We start from the raw sequence: 25879 nt of genomic DNA on the forward strand, positions 1-25879 counted from the left end.
TACACAATACTTAGAGGCTCAGTTTTACGGTTAGGTATTCTTCCCACCCACCATTTCGGAGGGGCCTAACTACACAACCGCTACCTTGAGCCCAGTTTTATGGTCAGATGCCCTTTCCGTTGCTATTTTGGAGGGGTCTAACTACAGAGTCACTATTTGTGATTTTAAACGCGGTCAGCTTAAGGCGTTATGTCTCCATCCGAGAGGCTACTTAGTTGTGCACCCTTGTTATCGAGTCGTCTGCTTATGGCTTTACGTCTCCATCCGACGGACAATTAACGTGACGTCACAGTCATATCCTTGCGTACGAGAGCAAGCCTAACCACACACAAATGCGATTTTGAAGGAGCCTATCCTCAAAGACACTATTTTGGTGGGGTCTGGCCCAGTTTTGCTCTGCTTATGGCTTTACGTCTTCATCCGACAGTGACGAACAAGTCTAAACATGCATAACTATGACGACGTGATCTTATGCTTAAGGCTTTACGCCTCCATCAGAGAGACTGTCTCCGACGGGACAGAGCACGTACCATACTAAGATTATTCTGTTTTTAACATTCAGCGCTGACGTCGACATGGTTATGCAGGCTTAGACTTGTTCGTTATCAAGGTTTTCCACAGAGGAGACACCCGGCTGCTACGACATTCCGCCGTGTTGAAAGACGTCTAAGGACAATAGGCGTGATTTTCAACCAGCTACCAGTCCGCGATAGACACGTTACGTAGGTTGAAACAGAAGAGGCCATTCTGGAGGCAACTCGCAATAATCTACATCAGTACAAGGGCGATTGCACGATATGTGAACACCTGCGAGCCGTCCATCTGGCGAATACTTCATGAATATAAATTTCACGCATTCCACTTTGAGCTACACCAAGAGCTCCATGGGCGGGATTTCGAAGCTCGAATGGAGTTCTGTCGCAGCCTGGACAATGATGCAGCATTCGTATCGCATATCTTGTTCTTGGACGAATCGCACTTCCACAATAAAGGCAACATCAATCACAACAACACACACTATTTGAGTCCGGAGAATCCTCAATGGGTGCGACAGGCGGCCCATCAAGTATGATGGGGAGTGAATGTTTGTTGTGGAGTCTTGGGGGATCGCCTGATTGGACCTTTTTTCTTTGAGGGCCATTGGACGTTCCCCAGCTACCTGCACTTTCTGCGTCAGGAACTCCCACTGGTGCTGGAGGTTGTACCTTTGCACGATCGTTTGACGATGTGCTTGCTACAGGATGGAGCTACACTACATTCGACTTTGTCCGTTCGTAAGTATCTGAACGAGGAACTGCCGGTGAAATGGATAGGACGAGGCGGCCCTGTTTCTTGGCCCGCCAGATCAACGCCGTTAGACTTCTTCTTGTGGGGACATTTGAAGAACGTCGTTTACACTTGTTACGGAGTTTTGTGGATGTGCAGAGGTGAAAGAAGGTGCTGGGGCGAACAGGTCTCAAAATACGAAATTAAAATTAAGATAAAATTTAACAAGGTTATATTTTCTTTTCAAGATCAATAAATAACAGGTACTCAGTAGCCTAGTAAGAATTCGAGAGAGTACAATTACAGTGTTACAGGATTTGGGCTCCAAGAGCCAGACACACAATTCTTGAGCTATAAGCCCAACCTTATGATATACAAGATTCAACAAAGGGGCAGAAGACCCCAATCATGCCCAGGAGCTCTTGCTCCCAATTACACAGTAAAGCCTCCTCGAGGCACGCAGAAACAAATTTCAAGAAAGAGCGACCCGCTCTTAAATTCAAGCCTATCAAAGGCCACACCAAACTCCACGTTCAAGCTGTCCTCCAAGGACATATACACAGGGGTAAAAATACCCAACCTACTGAGGCCTATTCAGTGAAGAAACAGAAATATTACATGGCCTCCACAATACCAACTTGAGAGGAGGCGAAACTGCACTCCAAATACGCCTTATTAAAACCTACTTGGCGTTAGGCCTCTAATGCAAGGGCTAATCCCATACTAAAGAGGTGACTTATAGAAGGAGACAATTTACATTACGTTAAGGAAGAAACGGTTGTGAAAATAAGTTCACCTCAACGCAATATGAGTGGGAGCTCGAGAGGGTTAAGCACTCTCTATCCCAATATGTAGTTTAAAAAGATGGAATTGATACCAAGTGTCTTTACATTTTAGGGGAATGTTACATGGTAAAAAGGCTTCGGACCTGCCCCGAGAGTTAAACTGCTGAGCTAGCAAGAAAAGAAGTTATTAAAAGGCCATTACCTGGTGGTTGAACTGCTGCCCGAAGAAAGAGGCGCTTCCCGCCCCCTGCTACGTACTTTACACACTGATAGATGTTACTGAAGTGGCGCGGAGACCCGAAAATTAGCAGTTTATATACCCTCGTGGAAAGTTCGAAGCGTTTCAGGAATGAGAACACCCGCCCACAAGCATTTTATTGGATAACGGCAAAAACTACTACACTAGACGAAGAAGAAACACCTTATTGGTGGAAAATTAATTACAGAAATTCCTTATTGGTCAAATTCAAAACTGGCGGAAAGAAAGGGTTAATATTGCCAACTTAAACAATGACGGAGAGAAATTTAACAAAGAACAAACTTATGAACCCAAAATTTCTTCAAAAACTCAGTTCTTTCACTTCGCACTAGGGTGCATAATTGTAGTCCTTCAGTAGTGCCATCTAGAAGAGAATGTCCACACTTCTTGCTGCAGATAAAACAAAAACGAATCGAAACTGACATAGTTCAGAACACTTGAAAATTTATAGTAATGACATCTTCTGAGAAATCGTTGAATTAATATGGAAGTTAAAGTTCAGGCTTCCTCCAGTAGAGGAGTTTTAACTGGCGCAAAGTTTGAATTAGCGGCGTGGAGGTGTACCACCCGGTACAACACTCAAGACCGGAAAACCCTGACCAGCTCCGGCAACTCATCACGGACGCCTGCCGAGCAATTACACCTGGAATACTTCAGCGCGCAAGAAGATCTATTGGACACCGGGCCCGAATGTGCTTAAATCAAAACGGTCATCACATCGAGCATTTGCTGCGATAAAACATTGTCAGGGAGGTTGTGTTTCTATTACTTCCGGTCTGTATGTGTACTGCCTGATAACTAATCGGCCCTTCTTAGGGCCAAAAATACATTTATTCGCACACAATTTGCATGAAATGGGGTATTGAACTTAAACTGCGTGCGGTACGTATTAAACAAATATTTCAAAAGAGTTTGATCATCGCCCCGGACTCGAACCTCCCACCTGACATGCAAGCCCGCTCCGCCACGCCTTTACCAACCAAACTACGGTTCCGTAAGGCACACTGTGTAGCTTATAGCAAGTATTAGGTTTACTGCTGTCACAATATAATTTTAGTGCTTCGCCGGCGTGTCAGGTTTATATGATCTAGAAGGCACACGCATGTCTTCCAGTGTTTAATACGAGTATAACATTACGGCGTCCTATCATGGTGAGGCGGTAAATACCAAGATATCCTGTTGTGTTGCCTGAGCATACCGGCAGGGCAGAAGTTTTCAGGACGGAAGGAATATTGTGGGTTGCATAAAACTACATTGGAAGGGGCGGATGCATCACGCTGTATGTTCCCCATCTGATCTTCAGGCGAATGACCATTATCTATGGCAGGTTCTGAATTAGCTCTGTGTGCCACGAGAGAAACCTCGCGAACTTACTGGAGTAATTTGTTACAAGTTATACATGCATCGCTGTTGAATCTGGTATAAACTGTACGAGTGTGGTAAGCAAGGCCGTACCTAGAATTTTTTTTTTTGGGGGGGGGGGTAAATATTTTTCAGGGGGAGCCCGTCCAAAATCGAAAGATATCGGAGCAATAAAAAACCTGGTAGAATACACCCTCGGTATCCTCCACCTGTCGTAAGAGGTCACTAAATGAGGGACATTGGGCTGTCAATATCGCTGTGTGCGTTCGCAACCATGACTCCCCTAGCTGAGTCTTGCATTACTTCAACTTATTTGTATCATATATACGTACATACACCATCATTATAGATAGTTATGCCTTTAAGCGTTTAGTCTGCAAGCATCTGTAAATCTACTAAACGTCGCTCTATTTGCAACTAGTGCTGTGGCCTCATTTAGTTCTATACCTCTTATCTTCAAATCGCCAGAAACTGAGTCTAATCATCATCGTCTTGGTCTCCCTCTACTTCTCTTACCCTCCATAACAGAGTCCATTATTTTCCCAGGTAACCTATCCTCCTCCATTCGCCACACATGAATCCACCACCGAAGCCGGTTTATGCGTACAGCTTCAACCATTGAGTTCACTCCTAAATTAGCCTTTATATTCTCATTCCGAGTACCCTCCTTCCATTGTTCTCACCTGTTTGTACCAGCAATCATTCTCGCTACTTTAATGTCTATTATTTCTAAATTATGATTAAGATATTCTGAGTTCACCCAGCTTTCGCTCCCGTAAACCAAAGTTGGTCTGAAAACAGACAGATGTAAAGATAGTTTCGTCTGGGAGCTGACTTCCTCCTTACAGAAAACTGTTGATCGCAACTGCGAGCTCACTGCATTAGCTTTACTGCACCCTGATTCCATCTCACTTACCATTCTGGGAGAACACACATCCTATATACTTGAAATTATCTACTTGTTCGAGATTTGTGTCACCAATTTGACATTATATTCTGTTGAATTTCTTACCTACTGACATCAATTTCGTCTTCGAAAGGCTAATGTTCGTACAATACTCATTGCACCTATTTTCAAGTTCCAAGATATTAGACTGCAGCCACAATCTGCCATTACGACCAAGTCGTCAGCCTAGGCGAGACTGCTTACTACATTTCCACCTAACTGAATCCCTCCCTGTTACTTTTTAACTTTCAGCAGATGATCCATGTACGAGCAGAAAAGGTGAATGATTATTTGTATCAGGCTCCTCATTTTTATTTCTGCTATCTGACCACGGGACGGGGATATTAACCACATTTGGTTTATTCGTGTACCTCGGAGACTGGATGAACATCATCGTTCTGATACACCTTCATTTAAACACACCATATCGCACCACAGAATCGTGCAGTAGTAAATAAATCCCACACAAGCGGTGGCTTCAGGAAGAGTATTCGTCAGACAGAGCTTAGCCGACATTAATGCCGATCGCAGTTAACATGGGCAAAAGGCCAAGAATGTGCAAAAATCTATTTAAATATACCGGAAAGATTATCTACATGATCTGATGACAAATGTGTCAAAACGTGAAGACTGTCGTAAGTTTCTAGGTGTGTAACCATTCACAAATATAGATATTTCAACACTTATAATACAGGGCCTTTCACTCAAAGTGGGGCCAGCCGGACTGTCGGCGCGATGGGCGAGCTGGTCGGACGAGCGCAGGGCAACTCACTGCGCTTGGGGCCGGGGGAGCGCCCGTATGAATCGCATCTAAATAGCAAGTACACATAATAACGGATAATCAAAGTAAAATAATTTCTCACTTTCTCAAGGAATATGTTGCAAATGTACTCCACCTGCATCTACACATTTCTGGTTTCAACTAAGGAAATGCTCTCGAAACCGACTTTCAACCTATTAGGTCGTGTTACGTACATTTAGTACGTGCTCAAACGACGCGAAATCGGGAGGTTGTGGGTTCGGATCCCACTGGTGTCTGGGTGGCCATTTTGTTCTGTACTTAACATCTCTTCAACACGTACTAAATGTACGTAACACGACCTAATAGGTTGAAAGTCGGTTTCGATTACAATGCGGTCGTGAAAATTCAATATTCAAGGAAATGTCATTCGTACGCATTAGTTCATCAATCGAGATAGCCTCGATTTCTCTCGTGATATTTTGTTTACGTTCATGAATGTGAGGGCTTGTAGCATAAACCATATTTTTCAATTTTTCCCATAAATAAAAATATAAAACCTTAAAATCTTGGAGACATTGCGGCCCCAATGGTTTACTAATTAACCTGTTGTCGAAAATTTTCTCAATTAAACTTAACGACTCGTTAGCCGTATGCGCGGTTGCCGAATCTTGCTGTAAATATCCAGATTGGTATTCATAGTCCCTCAGTTGTTAAATAACGGTACGAGAATGATATTCCCATATCTCTGCCAAGTGACTGTAATTTCTAAAACTATAGGGCCGCCAACACTCCCGTTTTCAGACTCTAGATGAACTCAAACAAAATATCACGAGAGAAATTGATGCTTTCTCGGTAGATGAACTAATGCGTATGAATAAAAATTTCCTTAGATGCAGCCAGAAATGTGTAGATGCATTTTGAAGACATTTTCAACATCTTCTGTGACAGGGTGAGAAATTATCTGAATTTGATTATGCATTATCATGTGTGCTTGTTATTCATACGGGTGCTTTCCCAGCGCCAAGCTCAGCTTGTCTGACCAGCTCGCCCATCTACCCGCTCGGCTCCACTTTGTACAACCACGATTCAAGCGTCTGCAACTGAAGTATGAACGCGAAAATAAGCATGAAATTACTCACCATAAAGATGAGTGGCACACGACACGGAATGAACAAGTCGTGACCCACGTGCTGAAGTCTATGCTTTATAAAAGACGAGAAATTCTGTACTGCACATCATAAGGTCAGAACTGTCACCAGGATGACCTCCCTGACTCCATTCTTGTTCGTGGTCTTACTGGCTGCGGCGGAAAACTCAAGTAAGTTCATTTTTCTATAAAAAGCATAATATTTATTGACTAAAGACAAGAATTTACCATTATTCAGATCGGATTTTAGAGTTTTAACCTCCTATGCTGCTTCAAGGTTATTTATTTTTAAGGACGATCAGTGTACCACATGGATTTATTCAGATTCAGCAATTTCTTGTAGTAGTCAATATAATGACCTCGATAATGTTGTGAGATGGGCAATGCTATCATGATAAACGGGATCAAAAGTCAGGTTGTGAGTTTAACAAATAGGAAAAGTCCTCTCAGTTTTAATTACTGCCTTGATGAGGTGAAAGTTTCTTCTGTGGATCATTGTAAGTACCTAAGTATAAATATAAGGGAAGATTGGAGTATTCACATAAATATGATTGTAAAAAAAAGTTACAGATCTCTGCACATGGTTATGAGGGTATTTAGGGGTTGTAGTAAGGATGTAAAGGAGAGGGCATGTAAGTCTTTGGTAACGCCCCAACTACAGTATGGTTCCAGTGTATGGGATCCTAACCAGGATTACTTGATTCAAGAACTGGAAACAATCCAAAGAAAAACAGCTCGATTTGTTCTGGGCGATTTCCGACCAAAGAGTAGCGTTACAAAAATGTTGGAAAGTTTGGGCTGGGAAGACTTGGGAGAAAGGAGACGAGCTGCTCGACTAAGTGGTATGTTCCGAACTGTCAATGGAGAGATGGCGCGGAATGACATCAGTAGATGAATAAGTTTGAGTGGTATCTTTAAAAGTAGGAAAGATCACAATATGAAGATAAAGATGGAATTCAAGAGGAGAAATTGGGGCAAATATTCGTTTTTAGGAAGGGGAGTTAGGGATTGAAATAACTTACCAAGGGAGATGTTCAATAAATTTCCAATTTGTTTGCAATCATTTAAGAAAAAGATAACAGGTATGGGGATCTGCCACATGGGCGACTGCCCTAAATGTAGATCAGTAGTGATTGATTGATGATTGATAATATGTGTAGCTATTGCTAACCTCGTACAGCCTCGTCGAGGGTGAGCGGAATCGGTCGTGCATAGGAAAATGCTTCTTATATTATTGTGGAGAAGTTTAGTGTTGTGTATGGTGTGAAAGTTCCAGAAATGATGAGGACATCACAAACACCTAGTTCCCGAACCAGAAGAACGCTGAACGTTCAGCCGTTCATGCGGGTTACTAGACGATACTATTCCACCATGACGAGGCTTGCTTACTGTGTGTTTGTTACTACCAGCTCTTACGCAGTCGTCTACTATAGGCTACATACAGCATTTTCGGTCTTTTTGCAATGAATTCATTTTAAGTACAATCCATATTTGTTACCAATCAAGTGATCTGTTGTCTGCCTCCTTGAGATCTCATTTTCGTTACGTTCGAACCCCACTGTTGGCAGCCCTAGAGATGGTTTTAAGTGGTTTCTCTTTTTCACACCAGGCAAATGCCGGGGCTGTGCCTTAATTAAGACCACATCCGCTTCCTTCCAATTTCTAGCCCTTTCCTGTCCCATCGTCGCCACAAAACCTTTCTGTGTCGGTGCGACGTAACGTAACTTGCAAAAGAAGTGAATATGTTCTATGATGCTGCAAGTTTTTAGTTCTCACGACTGGGCCTCAAAAACTTATCCAGCTATTATGATATAAACCAGTTCAGACCTAATCCTACAAACACACATGTCCGTGCCTTTCTTTTGAACAGCAAACAAGCACATGAGAAGCTGTAAGTCATGTGGTCAGATATCGAGCTACAGTTCCGAGTACCTGGGAGTAACGCTTGATGGAGCTCTCACTTTCTTGAAACACCCTAAGAACTGTCAAGAGGAAGTCTGCACCTGGCTGGATCGAAGTGGGGTAATCAACCACAAAGCAATGGCTCTTTGTTACTGTGTCGCAGACTGTGCATGTTCTCCCAGCTCAAAGACTGAAGTCCAGGAACAGTTTTCTTCGAAAACTGGAGGAGCTAATCGGATCGAACGAAAAAAACAATATTGCAACTATGGAAAACAAGGTCTCCTAACATCCCCGGACAGACAGTAGTAGCTGAATGCTTAACACCTGGCTACAATGTGTCCTGCACAACGCGGAAATCCTTGAATATATGGAGATCAGGCATGGGCAGATACAAAATGACCTTAACGATGAAGGGTTACATCGATGCTAACAAAATCAAGTGCGAATCCGAGGAAACCCATACTGTGAAGCACATGCTTCAATATCCACTGAGCCCATCCTCCTGTACAGAAGATGAAATCTTTCAAGGCATACAGAATGCTCTTGATGTAGCAGAGTTATGATCTAAACGTGTGCAATGTGACTGAGTATAATTTTAACTGTATAATCTAGATGTTCCCGATACCGGAATAATATTTCATCAAAGTTACTATTTCTTCTGAAATGCGAAATTTTATTGTGTTGTAATTACATAATAATGCAGGAGAAGTTTAAATTAATTTCACGTTGTTATAGACGATAAAATATAACTTAAAAGTCAAAAGAAATGTATTACTGTTTACAAAGAGACGATCAGGGAATGTCTACAGAAATATTAGTAATCATACACCATGGAATGGACTTAAGACCAAGTATTTTTACGTCTACTTTTGAACCTGTGTGTTAGAAGTGCACGTAGATATTATGTACATTTTTAAATAACTTTCTACAACAGAAGCAACAACGACAAGAAAGAATGGTGACAAGTAAAATCAATCCATTTCAATTGACCTCATTGTCGCAATTTCCTCCGAAGAAAATTTGGCTCAAGGAATGAAACATCAGACTCAGGAAGCTAGAATTATGTTGACCTCGTTTATTTTTTTGGTATTCTATACATTAACTGGCGTCAGATAATTTGGAAACCTAATCATAACAACCAAATGTTAAAAAGTTTATGTGAATACAGTCCTGAATATGGTTAGTTTCATTGGCCACGCTCATTTATTTCTATCACAGAAGGCAATAGCACTAGTGATACTGTTGCGGAAGTCATTTTCAAAACGTATTAAACTTCTGATCGAAGTGGCCTCCCTTACTTGTAATAGAGGAAGTCCACGCTTTATAAAAGAGATTTATCATTTGTATTTCGTAAGCGATCAGTAAGATCGTTTGTTATAAAAAATGGTGCTGATCAGATTCACCAAGTCTCACGCAAAAAAGGATTATCATGGTGATATAACGCCGTCTCAGTGACTGTACTGGCTTAACCACACAATATCTATCATTAAATACACAAAAAGCACGACCATACGTCGCAGCACATGAAATTTCACTGTCAAGAAAAAATGCGCACTATAAAATATCACTCATGAATTAATCATCATAAATGTTGATAAACCACATATTAACTGAAAATAAATGTATTAATTCAAGTGTAATTAATGTGGTTATTATTATTTTACTAATTACCTGCTTACTTCCAAACTTCAGCAATATTATCTTAGATAAATTTATATCACGAGTTAGCACTCTCAGATCACTTAACAAAGATCGATTGTACGTAACTCCACCCTGTAACTTCCGGTCATATCTAACCAGTAATCATCCGCATAAATGGCAACACATTATACAAAAATTTATTTCACAGCTCGTTTATCACACACCATTGTATGAAAATCATAATATGAAATGTTCCGCAACGTTATTAGTAACTGAACCATTTATCGAGCGAAGAAAGACACTCAAGTGGGTTATTACACACTAGAATGAATATGACATGGCACAATGAAACTATGAGTCAGTGTGACAACTTAGAACTAACAGGTTAAACATACAACAACAGGTTAAATATTCTGTCAGTTCATCACGCATCCCTGAACCTGTCTTTTCAGTTCATTGTTGCATTGTACGATTCTTGTTACTTTGCTTCACAGTTCTTATCAGTGCGTGACATCACCCATACTTCTGACTGTCGGTGAACGGTTCCAACAGGGAAACAAGTCCATCATGCTTTGTCTCGCGTCATTCATGCAAGTCAGGTGCAGTTGAAGGCGATTTACGAACTGTGTAATTCAGAGACAGGGTCCTATGATTTATAGGTTGACACATTCGTCTTTTATAATGCCGATTCCCGCACGCTCTGTACCGTTCTTGTGAACACGTTTCTCAAGGACGTTAAAATCAAAGGGAATGAAAGTCTGCTAGGTATGCTGCCCGGATCTCGATGGTGTTTCCCTGAGACCAGTCGTAGCGTGCAACTGGACGAAGCAGGGTCCTGATTTGAATCGTGGAGGAAGTTCCAAAAACCGTCGTATAATTGTGGAACAGGCTAGACCACTGCATCATCAACTACTGTACATTGTAGATAGCAAGCACCGAAGCGACCAGCACGTTGTCACTAAGTACTCACAGTTACGTATACCCGGAGTCAACTAAAGTCCTAAGCGATCTCTTTGATGCTATACACGTCATATAAAAGTCTCTCAGATTACCTGCCAACTTCAGGACGAGATCCGAGATGCAGAAGGAAAAATATGGGAAGTGTTCACACAGGGAAGGATATTTTGTTCACAAACGGAAGGATCTTTTCATCAGTTCTTCATGTATGACATCAAAGGAACCACTTAAGACTTGAGGTGACGCCTACTATACAGATCTGGATACCAAATAAATTAAATACTGTTATTGTTATTGATTTATGTGTCCTTAAAATAACATCTCATTTCATCGTTGGAAATTGTTAGTTATCCACAGCGAATTAATCAAATAAGTGACACAGCAAAACTTCCACAAGCCTGAGTTCACTATTTTAATAATTACATTTTCGCTGCATAAATCTAACTTATTTCTGTAGTGCTATAAATGGTATATTTTAATACTTAGATGTTAAAATATATAACTACTTATTTTTCTAACATTTTACAGTTATAACCAGAGATGACGTGCATAATCGCATTCTTGGAGGAGAGAAGGCTTCGATCGCTGAATTCCCGAGCATGGTATGGCAAAAATATACTGATGCTTCTAAAACTAAAGCGTTTTTAAGAGTTTATTCCATTACTTATTCCACTGAGAATATTGATTCTTAATTTATTATGAAAAAACGTAACAAAGAAATAATTTCCATTATGAGCATTTATAGGTGTAAATATAACAGGAATCTACGCCTCGTTTAGAACGATGAGATGGACAACAGCTCTTTACTAAAAGAAAAATAAAGAGTGATATATCAGTTAAATGACTTGGAGGTGTAACGTGGAGAGTGTAATTATATTAAAATTAATTAACTGTCGACGAAGAAAGTAAGTACATAAAAATGAAATGGCGTATGGCTTTAAGCGCCGGGATGTGACCGAGGACTTTGGATCGCCAGGTGCAGGTTTATTGATTTGACACCCGTAGGCGACCTGCGCGTCGTAATGAGGATGAAATGATTAAGACGACACATCCACCCAGCCCCTGTGTCAGCGGAATTAACCAGTGGTGGTTAAAATTCCTGACCCTACCGGGAATTGAAGCTCAGACACTGTGACTAAAGGCCTGATACAGCCGGAGAGTAAGTAAGTGAATACGAACTCTTAAAATGTAACCCTAATTTTACACTGGAATTTTAGATCATCTGACAGATGTTGTCCTACTTTTACAATACGAAGGATATGTTCATTTATCTAAGAGGGAAAAACCGGTAAGAAACATAGTAGAGGGAGGCTAATTATTACGGAAAGGTCAGAACAGATGCAGGCTGGAGTAGTATCATAAGCAACATTTAGAGAGTAGTTGGTGGATCATCAATAAGGATTTTAGAACAGATTATATCCGTCTCTTCTCCTAAACGTAAAAGATGGCAATGAATGCAAAACTTTGTTTTCAAAGTGCGGTCACAGCAGACAAGAACTCCAGTACTGCAAATGATTCCGACTCGTTCCTTAGTGAACCAGATGTAAGAAAACAAATTGTTATATGTAGATTAATATAAATATACCACGTTACAGGAGTTCAGCATATTTCCTCTATGCAAGGTACCGTATACTCTTAGGATCTGATCACGTGTGATATTCGTTAGTTATAGAAATGTTACATTTGCGACATCAGTAAAATGATAGAAGCAAAATAATAACAATAATTACTATCTCTTATGCCACCAAAACAACAAACTGCATGTTACATGAACATTTTCTGAACATTTTTGGAATGGTAACTAGTAATTATAATAATTACGATATGATGGTACTTGCTTAGCTGCCGTGCGCAAACAATTTTACACCATATACTGTAGACTATCAGTGCGTGAATATCAAACAGATGGAAGATTAAAACCGGATTTATCCTTGGTGCCTGTAGCTTAGTTTTAATTAATGTTGTCGAGTTCACACCATATGTGTCACTAGAGGTCCTTTAGACGCCGACATCATGTGGCATGAACATTTATCCCATCGTTTAAAATTGAATCTACCTCTGCGGATCTTTCTTTCTTAATCCGTTTACCCTCTAGTGTTGGTTTTTCACTCGTACCGCCTCAAGGCGGTGTTCTGGAGCGTGAGACTTTTGGGGCGGGGGAAACAACGGGGAAGGATAACCATTACCTCGCCCAGGCGGCCTCACCTGCTGTGCTGAACAGGGGCCTTGTTGGAGAATGGGAAGATTGGAAGGGATAGACAAGGAAGGGGAAAGGAAGCGGCCGTGGTACCATCCCGGCATTCTCCTGGAGGAGGTGGGAAATCACGCAGAACTACTTCCAGTATCGCTGAGGTGGGAATCGAACCCATCTCTACTCGGTTGACCTACCGAGGCTGAGTGGACGCCATTCCGTCCCCCTGTACCACTTTTCAAATTTCGTGGCAGAGCCTGGAATCGACCCGGCCCTTTGGAGGTGGCAGTTAATCACGCTAACCTTTACACCACAGAGGCGGACTTCTGTGGATATTGAACCCGAATTATTGGGAATCGGCAGTCGACACACTACAAAGGGGTCTGTTTAGTGTAGGTGGACTGAGTTGTGAAAAGCTTTAAATGCTTCAAAAAATAAAATGGGCAGACAGACGTTTTTTTCTTTCTTCACAGAGACAATTACACAAATATTGTATTTTGATAATAATAATAAATTAATACGAGTACTAAAACCAATTTTTTCACATTTTTTAATTTTCTTTATAAATGTCATAATTGAGAAATTAAAGCATCGCCACGTTGCATCGCTGTCAGTCTGGAACACAAGATACGCCGTTATAAACGTATGCCTAAGAAACACAAACTATTTTTATTACTACTATTTTAATTATCATCATCATCATAATAATAATAATAATAATCACAAACATCATCATCATCATCACAAGCACCATCATGATCACGGAAGTGAGATCTCTCTTTTCAGGCTCATCTCGGGATTGATCTTCCCGGTATGGATGGTGCCTATTGTGGAGGTACAATTATAAGCGATAGATGGATTCTCACAGCAGCCCACTGTGTACATCAGTAAGTTGTTTTGAAGTTTTAGCTTGAGAACCTAAAGTCCATAATTAAGTATTTTAAGGATAAGTAGATCAACGTACTCAGAAGGTTGGGGTTTATTTGGACTTCTTAACTTTTCACCAACTGAACCAAGTCCACCCTCTTCATGCATGTAATAATAATAATAATAATAATAATAATAATAATAATAATAATAATAATAATAATAATAATAATAATAATAATAATAATAATAAAAGAATAATAATAATAATAATAATAATACCGGGCGAGTTGGCCGTGCGCGTAGAGGCGTGCGGCTGTGAGCTTGCATCCGGGAGATAGTAGGTTCGAATCCCACTATCGGCAGCCCTGAAGATGGTTTTCCGTGGTTTCCCATTTTCACACCAGGCAAATGCTGGGGCTGTACCTTAAATAAGGCCACGGCCGCTTCCTTCCAACTCCTAGGCCTTTCCTATCCCATCGTCGCCATAAGACCTATCTGTGTCGGTGCGACGTAAAGCCCCTAGCAAAAAAATAATAATAATAATAATAATAATAATAATAATAATAATAATAATAATAATAATAATTGTACCGGGAGGTACACCTCAACTACGCACATTCCAAATAAGCGCCTTAATGAACTCCTCTATCGACCAAAAGGTGAAACTGATACTACGTAGAGTTGGAACTTTAATCAGAAGATGTCACGAATGAAGTATTGAGTAATTGTGTTATTGTGAAGTTTCCTAAACTGATTGGATATCTCTTGGTTTTGTTTTTGCCGTACATCAAAAAGTTTGGACATTTTTACACAGATGTCACTACCAAAAAAAAACTATGGTCATCCACTCTGGTGCAAGGTAAAGGAAGTTGTTATTGAAAGAAATTTTGTGTTTATTGGTTTTCTCAACTTTCATTTGTTTTTTATGTAATTCTAGGTTTACAACACCTCCTTCTCATTCCGCCAGTTTTGAATCTGGCCAATGATAATTTTCTGTAATTAATTTTCAGCCTATCACAGGATTCTTGTTCGCTTTGGAGTGTAACTTTTGGGTTCGGACAACAAAAATGAGAGGCTGTGTCCGGATTAGCCCAGAATCCTCTAGAACCTTCCCTGAGGGTATATAAGTTGCGGCATTTCAAGTTTCCTTGTCTCTTGATCGTCGTCTTTCTGAGTGTGTAGCTTTCTGTAGCTTCCTCCGCAGACTTATACGAGGGGAAGGTCCGAATTATTAACTATGTAAAAAAAAAATTCTAAAATACAAATTTTCTTTTGACTAATGTAAAATTTAATAAAGTCTTTAACTGTAAATCGGGGATTGAGAGTGAGTTACCCTCTAGAGCTCCCCTTCATCTTGGTTTGAGGTGACTACGATTTCGTAACTGTTTCCTTTCCTGTAATATATTAAAGTTATTTCCATACGAGCCACCTCAGTAGCTTGGGACTAGCTCCTGTTTCATTGGGTCGAGAGCCCTGTTAGGTTTTTAATATTTCATTATCTGGGAGCGCAATTGTACGCCTCCATTCAGTTTGTGTTCGGGCCATTTATTTAACCTGTTGTTTTCCGCAAAGGCCCGGTATGTTGGGTACTAGATACCCCTGTGTAAAACTATTTCCATTTGTAATTCGTGCCTTGTGAGGCCAGAGAGTGTAAGATTTTGATGTAATGTTGTCTTGAGTGGGCTGTAAGAAATCGAGAGCACGTAAGTTCTTTTCAAAGTTTTGTAATAGTGAAGGTGCTTCTTGGAAGGCTAAATATTGTAACTTCTGGAGCAAGCGCTCTTAATCGGGGTATGTCCGTCCCTGTCTAAACATTGATATTTCGCAAGTTTTGTAAACTGGATCCGATATCTCGGAATTTGTGAACTAAGGGCTTGAAGCCCCAAAGCTGTAAAATTCACTATTCCGGTTTTTTTAAAGTTTTGTTTCAAGATTGCTATTTGTACCTGTCATGTTATTGTGTTAACTCAGTGAAGAAAACAATATTAAGTTTAATAGTCTAAATTAAATATAACCTTTTAAAGTTTTAATTCAATTATTGATATTGTGGTTAGACCTTTTCAAGCCCGCACCTTCTTTCACCTCTCTGCGATCCAGCAGAACTCGGTAATAATAATAATAATAATAATAATAATAATAATAATAATAATAATAATAATAATAATAATATACAAAGCAGCGAATGGCCAGATGGAAACCTTCCGAATCCAAGTGGGTGGCATTAGTGGTTTAACATGCTGAATTATGTTTATTTACAGGCTGATTCGTGTACTTTGTGGCGTATTGAGGTGTATAGTGCCCCAGTTGATGTTATCTATCATACCTGTGCTCCCATTATAGAAAATTTTCACTAAATAAGTGTGCTGAATTTTTGTCAAGACGACAGCCATTTTGATTTATATTGTTCGGAGTTGATTTATATGTCCAGTAGTTTTAAGTGTATACAGAGAAGCTAAAGATAAACCAACGACATCTAGGCGATAACTCCAACATATTACTAAGGTAGCCGCTTGTTATCATATAAGTGTTGTGTGTCCATTAATCATTCAACGTCTGAATTAGGCTATGTCCTCAATATTTTTGTTTCTCTCTTCTTGCCATCTTTAACTCTCTTTTAATATCCCACTATAATACCTTCAATTCATGGTTTGCATTTACAAGACGAAATAATTTACACATCCCTACTTTCTGATATATTCTACAGTTTCATAGTAATAATGTCTATGGGCCTAATAAATTATCATCATTGAAAAATATAATCTGTAACTATATTATCGAGGTTATACATCCTGTACTATGGCTGCAAATGACACCAATAAGAGTACCACTGATAACAAAACACAATGTCAATTTTGCGGGCAAATGTATAAAGGCCTTAAGATACATATAAGTAAATCACACCCAGAGCAATACAAAGCCTGCTTGTTGAATCCATCTATGACTACACCTAGCCAGTCTAAAATTCCACCTTCAGATCCTATTCCTATTTCTAGTAAAAATGGTCAGTGAACGAAGTTGGAAATAACCTCTGATCAAAGAGAGCAAAAAAATAAACCGTACCACGACGAACTGAGTAAATGGCTAGGTATTTTTCAGCATGAATTGAGTGATGCTGTATTCAATGAACAAGTTACTAATTTTGTAAACTTCCTTGCCACAGCTACAGACCTACTGCCAGGTCCGAAGAGTCCAGTTACTAGATATATTGAAGCTCGTAAACGTGGCACTTACAAAAATAACAACCGACAGTATACAACCTCCAGTAACCCAGAGAGATCTTCTAAGAATGATCGTGAACGGCGGAAGGCTAAATTCTAGTATGAACTGACTCATTATGAATATTTTTACCAAAGGAGGAAAGCAATTAGAAAAATTTTAAGTGGCAAAACAACTAATAATTTGAAACGAGAGAAAGATGTTGTTGAAGGATATTTTAGGAACAGATTTGAAACTCCTAATGATTGCATGAGGGACTCCTATATTGATTATACGAATGAAACCTTAGATGATACAATTTCAATATCTCAAGAGTTAGTTTTCTCTATTATCAAGAGCATAGCAATTGACACTAGGCCAGGTCCGGATAAGGTTTTATTGAAATCTGTTCATGATCCACTTGCTGCTTGGACACAATCACTTAAAGGCGACAATAGAGAACTCTATACTACCCAGATCCATTAAGAAGTTACTAGTCAACCTTCTCACAGAAAACACAACACAAGTTCAAACTGCTCCTAGTCATACAGATAAGATAAACATCAAATGTGGAGCGATGCAAGGAGATCTCATTTCACTTTTCTTATTTAACTGGGGTATAAACCACATCCTTGATGAACTCACAGACATCAAAGTATCAGAAATGTATGATTTTCAATTGAGTCCTAACACTGTACCTTTAACATCCCTATGTTTTGCCGACGATCTGGTGATCATAGCTAAAGACCAAGCAGCAGCTTAAATCCTAGTCACTTCTGTCATAAATCTGCTTCAAGAAATATGTTTGCATATAAATGCAGACAAATCAAATGCCATTATTATAGAAAATGGTAAACTTCATTCTGATGATATCGTGACGGTCTCTGGAAACATTAGATGTATAAATGATAGTGAAGAAATAAAATACAGTATTTAGGGGCAACTTTCAGACAGACTTTAGTCTTCAATGAACATCAGGTACTTGAAAAATTGAAAGCTAACTTAGATCAGATTACCAGGACTCACTTACTCCAACCTCATTAAAATTGACTGTAATAAATCAGTTTATTGGCCCTACACTGATATACCCCTTCCAGACTGTTTCCGTTGAGAAAATTCCCAAATCAGGTCTGTTAAAAGCCGACAACATGATCAGAAGCGCACTTAAAGAAATTCTACAACTTCCGAGTGACACACCGAATGATCTATTCGAGCCACAAATATAAAGGGTTAGCACTAATGCGCGCTACTTGGGAAGCGTACCTTCAACAGCTGAACATCAATCTTAAGCTAGAAGCTGTAAATGCTGTTCGAAATTTCACAGCAATAAAAACTCGCTGCCTATCTGAACTTCAACTCAATGAAGAGACATCAACGAAATCTGTTAGACAACTGCGCGATATAGGCCTACTTAGAACACGCGAGTTTGAAGCTTGGTGTGCATATCCACAAAAAAGAAGAGGTGTTGAGTTATTTGCTCAAGTTCCTGCTGCTAATTCTTGGGTTACCAGAAGAGATAGTTTAACTTGTTCGGAATGGAGGGAGATGTTGAAGATGACCGCGATGGTTGCACCAGTACGTACTCTGCCGGGACGTTCTACCAGCACAGGCCACAGCAGACACTGCTGTGAGTATGAAACCTTACCACATGTGCTGGGGAGTTGCCCTCAAGGTGAACTGCTTAGAATCAAACGCCATAACATCATCAGAAACCTGATTGCTAATGCTCTTCGTCTCAAAAATCTAGAAGTGTACGAAGAAGTCCACTGCCTCGCCGAAGGAGGCAGTACTCGCAGGATTGATATTATAGCGATTGACAGACGGAGGAACGAAGCAGAAATTATTGATCCTACGGTACGCTTTGAATCTTCAGCCTCTCAGCCGACTGACATAGGCAATGTGAAAAAGGATATCTATAATCCAACCATCCCTTTCTTTCTTGAGTAGTCGTATAACCTAAAAAAAATTACGGTGACTGGACTTTTCTTTGGCGGGAGGGGAACAAGTCCCAAATTTTTCGTCACATGACGACAAAAATATAAACTAGCGAGAAGTCTACGAGATGAGATAGTCGTATCACTCATCAAGTACTCCGTTTCGATTCTTCGTCACCATTTATATGGAGTTCATGCCATTTAACACGGTTAATTGTAACCTATCATTTTTTAAACATTAATCTTTTTATCTTCCCTCAAAATTGTTATTGTGTATTATTCTGTGTCTTATGGCAAATTTAGGGTTTCCTCTATCAGACTAAATAAATAAATAATAATAATAATTATTATTATTATTATTTTTTTATTTTTTTTATTCATAACTTATCTAAAATACATTTGCAAATATGCAGTAGGATATTATACATTATCTTTGCAATTATTTACACCTGCAAAGCACTTGATGTGCTTATCTGCCGGTGTAGTTGTTTCACATTTATATACAATGTTGCAATCCTTACTGTTTACAACATTAATAAGGTATGTATATTTACATTAGCATTGTAATTTTGTCCTGTGTGTGAGTTTTTCTTAATCCCTGAAAGTATCACTCAAAGTAGATAAGTCTTTGGTACATTTTTCATTCATGAACAAATATTTAAACTGTAATTTTATTATCTATGATCCATAGTTTCACATGTTTTTTAGTTGATATTTGGTTTTCAAGTGTGTCAATTCTGAGGGCAACTTGTTCAAAAATTTAGGAATTACAACTTGCAGTGTTCTGGATCCATATTTGTTGTAGTACCTCATGACCTGAAAATAACTTATATGCCTCAGTCTTGTTCCATGTGTATGTTCATTAACAATTCTATATTGTGGCTTCCAGTAATTTTCTTTAATTACGTTGTACATATATAGTTGTTTAACTTTCAAGAACCTTTCCTTCTGATACATCCCTGTTAACATATCCTCACTTAAGCTAAATATTCCTCTGTTTTCATATCAAAAGGATGCTTTGACAATGCGATTTTGTAACATTTGTACCATGTTTATGTCTGTAACAGAAGCTGATCCCCATACACTTACACCATATGATATAAGTGACTCAACAAGTGAATGATAAACCAATTTTAAGCTATCATGAGGTATTATATACTTAACCATTTGCATTTTGAACAAGCTTAGCCTCAGTCTTTCACACAACTTATTAATATGTTGCTTCCATGAAAAACATCTATCTATTATTATACCTAAATATTTCATGTTATCAACTTCCTCTATTACATAGTCACAATTGCATGATTTTTGTTCACCATCGTGAATGCACTGAACTGAATGGCCTGTTATTTTAACGTTTTCTCTTTGCATTTTTGGGGTAGTAATGTACAAGACTTTTGTTTTTGAAGTGTTAATTATTAGACCCTTATCATGGCACCATTCTTGAAAGTAGTTGTACTCCATTTGTAAATGCTTCTCTACTACTTTTGGGTTTTTATGTACTGATACAATTAGTTTATCGTCTGCAAACATGAAATATTTACATTTTTTAAAACATGAGCTTATATCATTGACAAAAATAATATACAAAATGGGTCCTAGGATACTTCCTTGTGGAACACCTCTTTTAATAGAAGTTATTTCTCCAGATATATTATCAATTTTTACCCTATACGTTCGGTCAGTCAGATAACTTTCAAAAACTTTTAGTGGTGTTCCTCTTACCCCAATTTTGCTTAAGGCTGCAATAATTTTTTTCATGGGAAATTGAATCAAATGCCTTTGAGAAATCAATAAACATAGCTAAAATGTGCATACCGTGATTTAGCTTCCCATTGATCAAATTGGAGAATTCCTCAAGAAGATTACTTGTACCCTTGTGTTTTTGATAAGCAAATTGATGTTCATCAATAATTTTAAATTTTTCTAAATATGAGATTAGGTGATCAGCAATGTATCTTTCAACTGCTTTACCTATAATTTGAAGAATAGATATCTGTCTATAGTTTTCATACTGTAAATGTGAAGCTTGCTTGTAAATAGGTCTCACTATGGCAGTCTTCAGATCCTTTGGGAAAATACCTGTCTCTATTATTTTATTGATTAGCTTCTGTATTACTGGTGTTATTATGTCTATGTTATCTTTCAGATGTTTAACTGTTAATTTATCCATGCCTGGTGATTTATTTATGTCCATTCCTTCAATTATGTGTGCTATATCTGCTGTACTTGCTAGTGGTAGATAAAATGATGAAAGTCTCTCTGTATTAGGTAATGGTCTTCGTTATACTCTACATTCATGTACGACCTTGTCTAGCTGTTCTGAAAATGTTTTTGAAAAGTTATCAACTATATTTTCTAGTGAGTCTTGCCTTCCTAAATAATGTCTTACCATTTCTTCTATTGTCCATTTCTTTTTAGTCTTTAGCACATCATTTAATACTTCCCAAGTTTTCTTCATGTCCTCTCTACAACTTTCAAACTGCAATCTGTAATACTTTCTTTTTGCTTTTTGAATATCAGCTATTATATCATTCCTCATTCTTTTATATAACCTCCTTAAATTTTCCTTATTTTCTGGATTTAAATTTGATGCATTTTTCCATCTTTTGAAAAGTCTGTCCCTTTCTTTGATTTTTTCTATTATAGCACCCGTCAGCCACGGTTGAGAGTCTTTCCTTCTCTTCTGTTTTTTTGTATCCTTCGTTTCAATAGTTGTCTTGTTAACTGCATTGCAAATCTTCATGTATATATCATCTGAACTCATGTTCTCATTTATTTCTTTTGCAATAATTTCTATTTCTGTTCTTAACATGGATTTATTCACCCTTTCCTGTATGTTATCTATAACTTTTTCACTTGGAACATATTTATTACACCTAGTATCATGTGATATCTGTACAGTTATTATATAATGATCAGAAACTTTAGTGTGAATTACAGAAGAATCTCTTACATTTTTCCCACTCCTAATCAATGCATGGTCGATGCAGGATTTTGTTAGTTTTCCATTTACATATTCTTCCCTTGTGAACTTGTTAATGCAATGTACTAACTGATGATCTGCTAGCATATTATTGTACAAGGATGTGACTCTGCTGTCTTTCAGAATATCTATGTTCATGTCCCCAATAATTATTAAGTTTCTGGCATTCATACTATGTAAATGAAGATCTAACTCCTCCACAAAATCCTTTGGATTATAGTCAGGTGGTCTGTATACTGCCATAATGATCCCATATAGTGTTCCATTAATCCAAACTTCCCCTGATAAATTTTCAAATTGATTTGTTATACATTTCTTTTCTTTAAATATGAACCCTTCCTTGACAAAAATGACTATTCCTCCACCCCTAGAAACATTTCTTATTGAATAATGCATACTATATCCTTCTAACTCATACTGCTCAATTTCCATTTCATTATTTACATTTATTTCACTAAATATTAGCACATCTACCAGTGGCCTGCTGTGTCTTAATATTATAACCATCTGATCCCAATATTTTCTAATAATAATAATAATAATAATAATAATAATTGAACGGGGTTTTGTCGTGATCACGACCGCCACGTTTGATGCAAAATACGTCCAGGGTGATAGGACGGCAAGACCTAGTGTTTACACTTCACTGTGTCTTCTGGTATATACCAGAGCAACTTTGATGCTTTCATTGACCTGTCTCAGTCTTATCCTTGGCTTTGATAGTATGAAACAGACTGAGGTATGTGTGACACAGGTAATGCCGTTTGTTATTCAGCCTTCCCGATGCATTGAATACTATGCTGAAGGGGGAAAATTCGCTAAATAGGACTGCTGATACCTCTCCTTGCAAGTCTAGCTTTCACTATTCCCATGAGACCATCTTGTCCTGGGTATGCCTTCATCACTCTTGCAATCGGCCATTCCAGTGTTCTCTTATCATCCGATCCCATAAGAACTATATCAGCAACTTCTTTACATCCGTTTTGTTCCTTCCCAGTCTGCCGTAGCACCAAAATACTCAGATACTCCTCCCGAAATCTTCTCCTCTTTCCTTCCGCAGATGTTCGAGTAATTGCTACGAAACATCTCCTTTCTATTAACGCTTTAACATACTATTAGTGTACATGTCCCTGGCATCGATCGAGTACCAGGTATAAAAATTAAACCTCAAAAATACGTCAGGAATGAAGATCTTATGGATGAAAGAACTTCGCAGAATGAAACCGGGGCATCGAGGTACCATCCTCCCCACTTTAATTCCGAGCAAAGGGCTATTCGCTCAAGAGCAAACGGGTCGTAATAATGTCCGACGAAAATAAAGTAGGCATGTAAAAGAATTATCTTGAAAGTGGGGCACTAAAATAAGAGAGATACAATAATCTAATAAACACGTTTTATTGCACTGTCAGACATAACAGAAAAATCTGTACAAAATGAAGTGCGAATTCGGTTGCCTGAGTGGCAATTTAAGTTTGATATTCTGACGCATTGCCTGGGTAATGTCTTTCTATCATTGTTACCAATTACTGTCTTTATCAGTTCATATATGATACTCAATTGTATTTTAACATTCCCAGGTTCGAACTTACAATGACTATTCATGTGTCTAACTCAATGGCATATCAGGAGATTCTTTCATTTTCACTTTAGTGATGATAGCAATTTGATATACACACTTTTTTTGGAAAGATCAAGTACCTTATCTGCGAGTGGGGGTACTACTGTATATTATCACGTAAATACTGTTACTGTTAGGCACCTATTGGGTAATTGGCACTTTCAAAGGAATCATAGTTCGAGAATATTTTATTGAGTATATCTACCTACACCTACACCACAAAATACTTATTCATGAAAATCCGCAGCCGAATGACTGTACCCATCATGTACTTAACAACACCTAATTATGAAGTATTGCACTGTATATTCGAGTACGCGTTTCTCTTGGGGTAATCAACTTATTACTAATATTTACACAGTAGACACATCACAACGCTGACTAATAAGTGACTCCAGACTGAGTGTACAAGCAGGACAACAACAAAATATAACCTGACACACACAAATAGAGATACATAATATTGTGGGACATTACCCTGCAAAGGAAAACATAAATACATCACTGCTCCTCGGGGCCAATGACACCTCCATGGTGCACCAATCGGGTGCCGAACACAACTCTTTTTGACTCGAGGTACAGCTGAAATTTCCTAGCTACCGATCATTGCAATATCCCCATTTGGGGCATGGGTCATCTACCGGCTTTCGGTGGTAAGACCAGTTACTACGTAAGTGAATATTTAAGTCACGGGCATTTCTAAAGGGCGAAGATATCTCTGCAGGCTAAACTGTCACGTACTTGAGGAACACAGCCAGCCAAAAACAAGGCAACATGTGACAAGGGGGAAGCCTTCTTCTCACCCCTCACCATGAGGACCCATATTTTACTGGCACAGGGTGATATGACACACCTTAGCAAATAGCTGAGCGCCTGCCAATATTATACCCGTACCAAGCAGTATAATTATCAATTTATATCTATTGCATAATATGCTGGGCATATTTATCCTCAATGGATGTTAATCATACACTTTCTTCCATATCCTTTTACTGGCCCAGATTATTACCATTAATTCTCGTATCCTGCATAGCTCTCTACAAATTCTCTCTACCGCCCTTAAATTCATACCATGTATTTAAATATTCCATCCTACTCACCTACTTCGGGAATATATTTCGATGACCCTTAACACAGGGGATTTAAGTATGTTTCACACAACTCGCGTATCTAATAAGCTATGGTTCATACCTCTAATGAAGCGTTTTCTTGTTCTCTTCAAATCATTCTTAAACTGTCCGGCTCCATGGCTAAATGGTTAGCGTGCTGGCCTTTAGTCACAGGGTTTCCGGGTTCGATTCCCGGCAGGGTTGGGAATTTTGACCTTAATTGGTTAATTTCGCTGGCACGGGGGGTTGGATGTATGTGTCGTCTTCATCATCATTTCATACTCATCTTGACGTGCAGGTTACCTACGGGAGTCAAATCAAAAGACCTGCATCTGGCGAGCCGAACTTGTCTTCGGACACTCCCGGCACTAAAAGCCGTATGACATTTCATTTCATTATTCTTAAACCAAGGGAGGATATTTATGGCATGCAATTTTAAGTTGTGAAGCCCCATGTTACTATATAGTCGCACGACTTGATAAAGGTACTCAGGAAGATCCTATCAATTGATTTAACTGAAGATATGATGAAATCAACTGAAAGGGCTAGGAGAGGGAAGAAAGCGGCCAAGGCCTTAATTAAAGTACAGCCCCAGCATTTGTCTGGTGTGAAAATGGGAAACCAGGGAAGGTCATCTTCAGGGCTGCCGACAGTGGGATTCGAACCCACTATCTCCCGAATACTGGATACTGCCGGCACTTAATCGACTGCAGCTATCGAACTCGGTGTTCTCGGTAGTTGACTGAATGCCAGTCTGAGCCAGTTCTGTACAAGCGATAAGAGTTCTTCGTAGGTGAAAAGCTATTTTATATGGAAATTGTTTTCTAAAATCTAGATATTTACATAGACCAAGATAATCAGTTCATCCAATTTATGAAAATCAACGTGATCTCTGTGCATTCCATCAAGAGACGAACACAAATGTCTCGAATGTTATCGAATGAGGCAAATTATATTTTACTCTATTTT

General features: G+C 38.9%; 2 protein-coding genes across 3 annotated transcripts in view; one reads left to right on the forward strand and one right to left on the reverse strand.

Annotated features, from left to right (window-relative positions):
* LOC136867479 (uncharacterized) overlaps positions 1–25879 on the reverse strand; it is a 1202473-nt gene that overhangs the window by 953374 nt on the left and 223220 nt on the right. The window lies entirely within an intron of this gene.
* The window catches only part of LOC136867478 (trypsin-1), a 52101-nt gene continuing 32831 nt past the window's right edge, over positions 6610–25879 (forward strand). Inside the window, exons 1-3 of one of the 2 annotated variants that reach the window (XM_067144686.2) lie at positions 6611–6678; positions 11536–11609; positions 13985–14085. In XM_067144686.2, the coding sequence (XP_067000787.2) occupies positions 6621–6678; positions 11536–11609; positions 13985–14085 (233 nt within the window). In that variant the 5' untranslated portion in view covers positions 6611–6620. Of the gene's footprint in view, positions 6679–11535; positions 11610–13984; positions 14086–25879 lie in introns of both variants that reach the window. The other variant, XM_067144687.2, reaches the window with a different exon arrangement.

The sequence above is a fragment of the Anabrus simplex genome, chromosome 3 (assembly GCF_040414725.1).
Source record: "Anabrus simplex isolate iqAnaSimp1 chromosome 3, ASM4041472v1, whole genome shotgun sequence".
Lineage (NCBI taxonomy): Eukaryota > Metazoa > Arthropoda > Insecta > Orthoptera > Tettigoniidae > Anabrus > Anabrus simplex.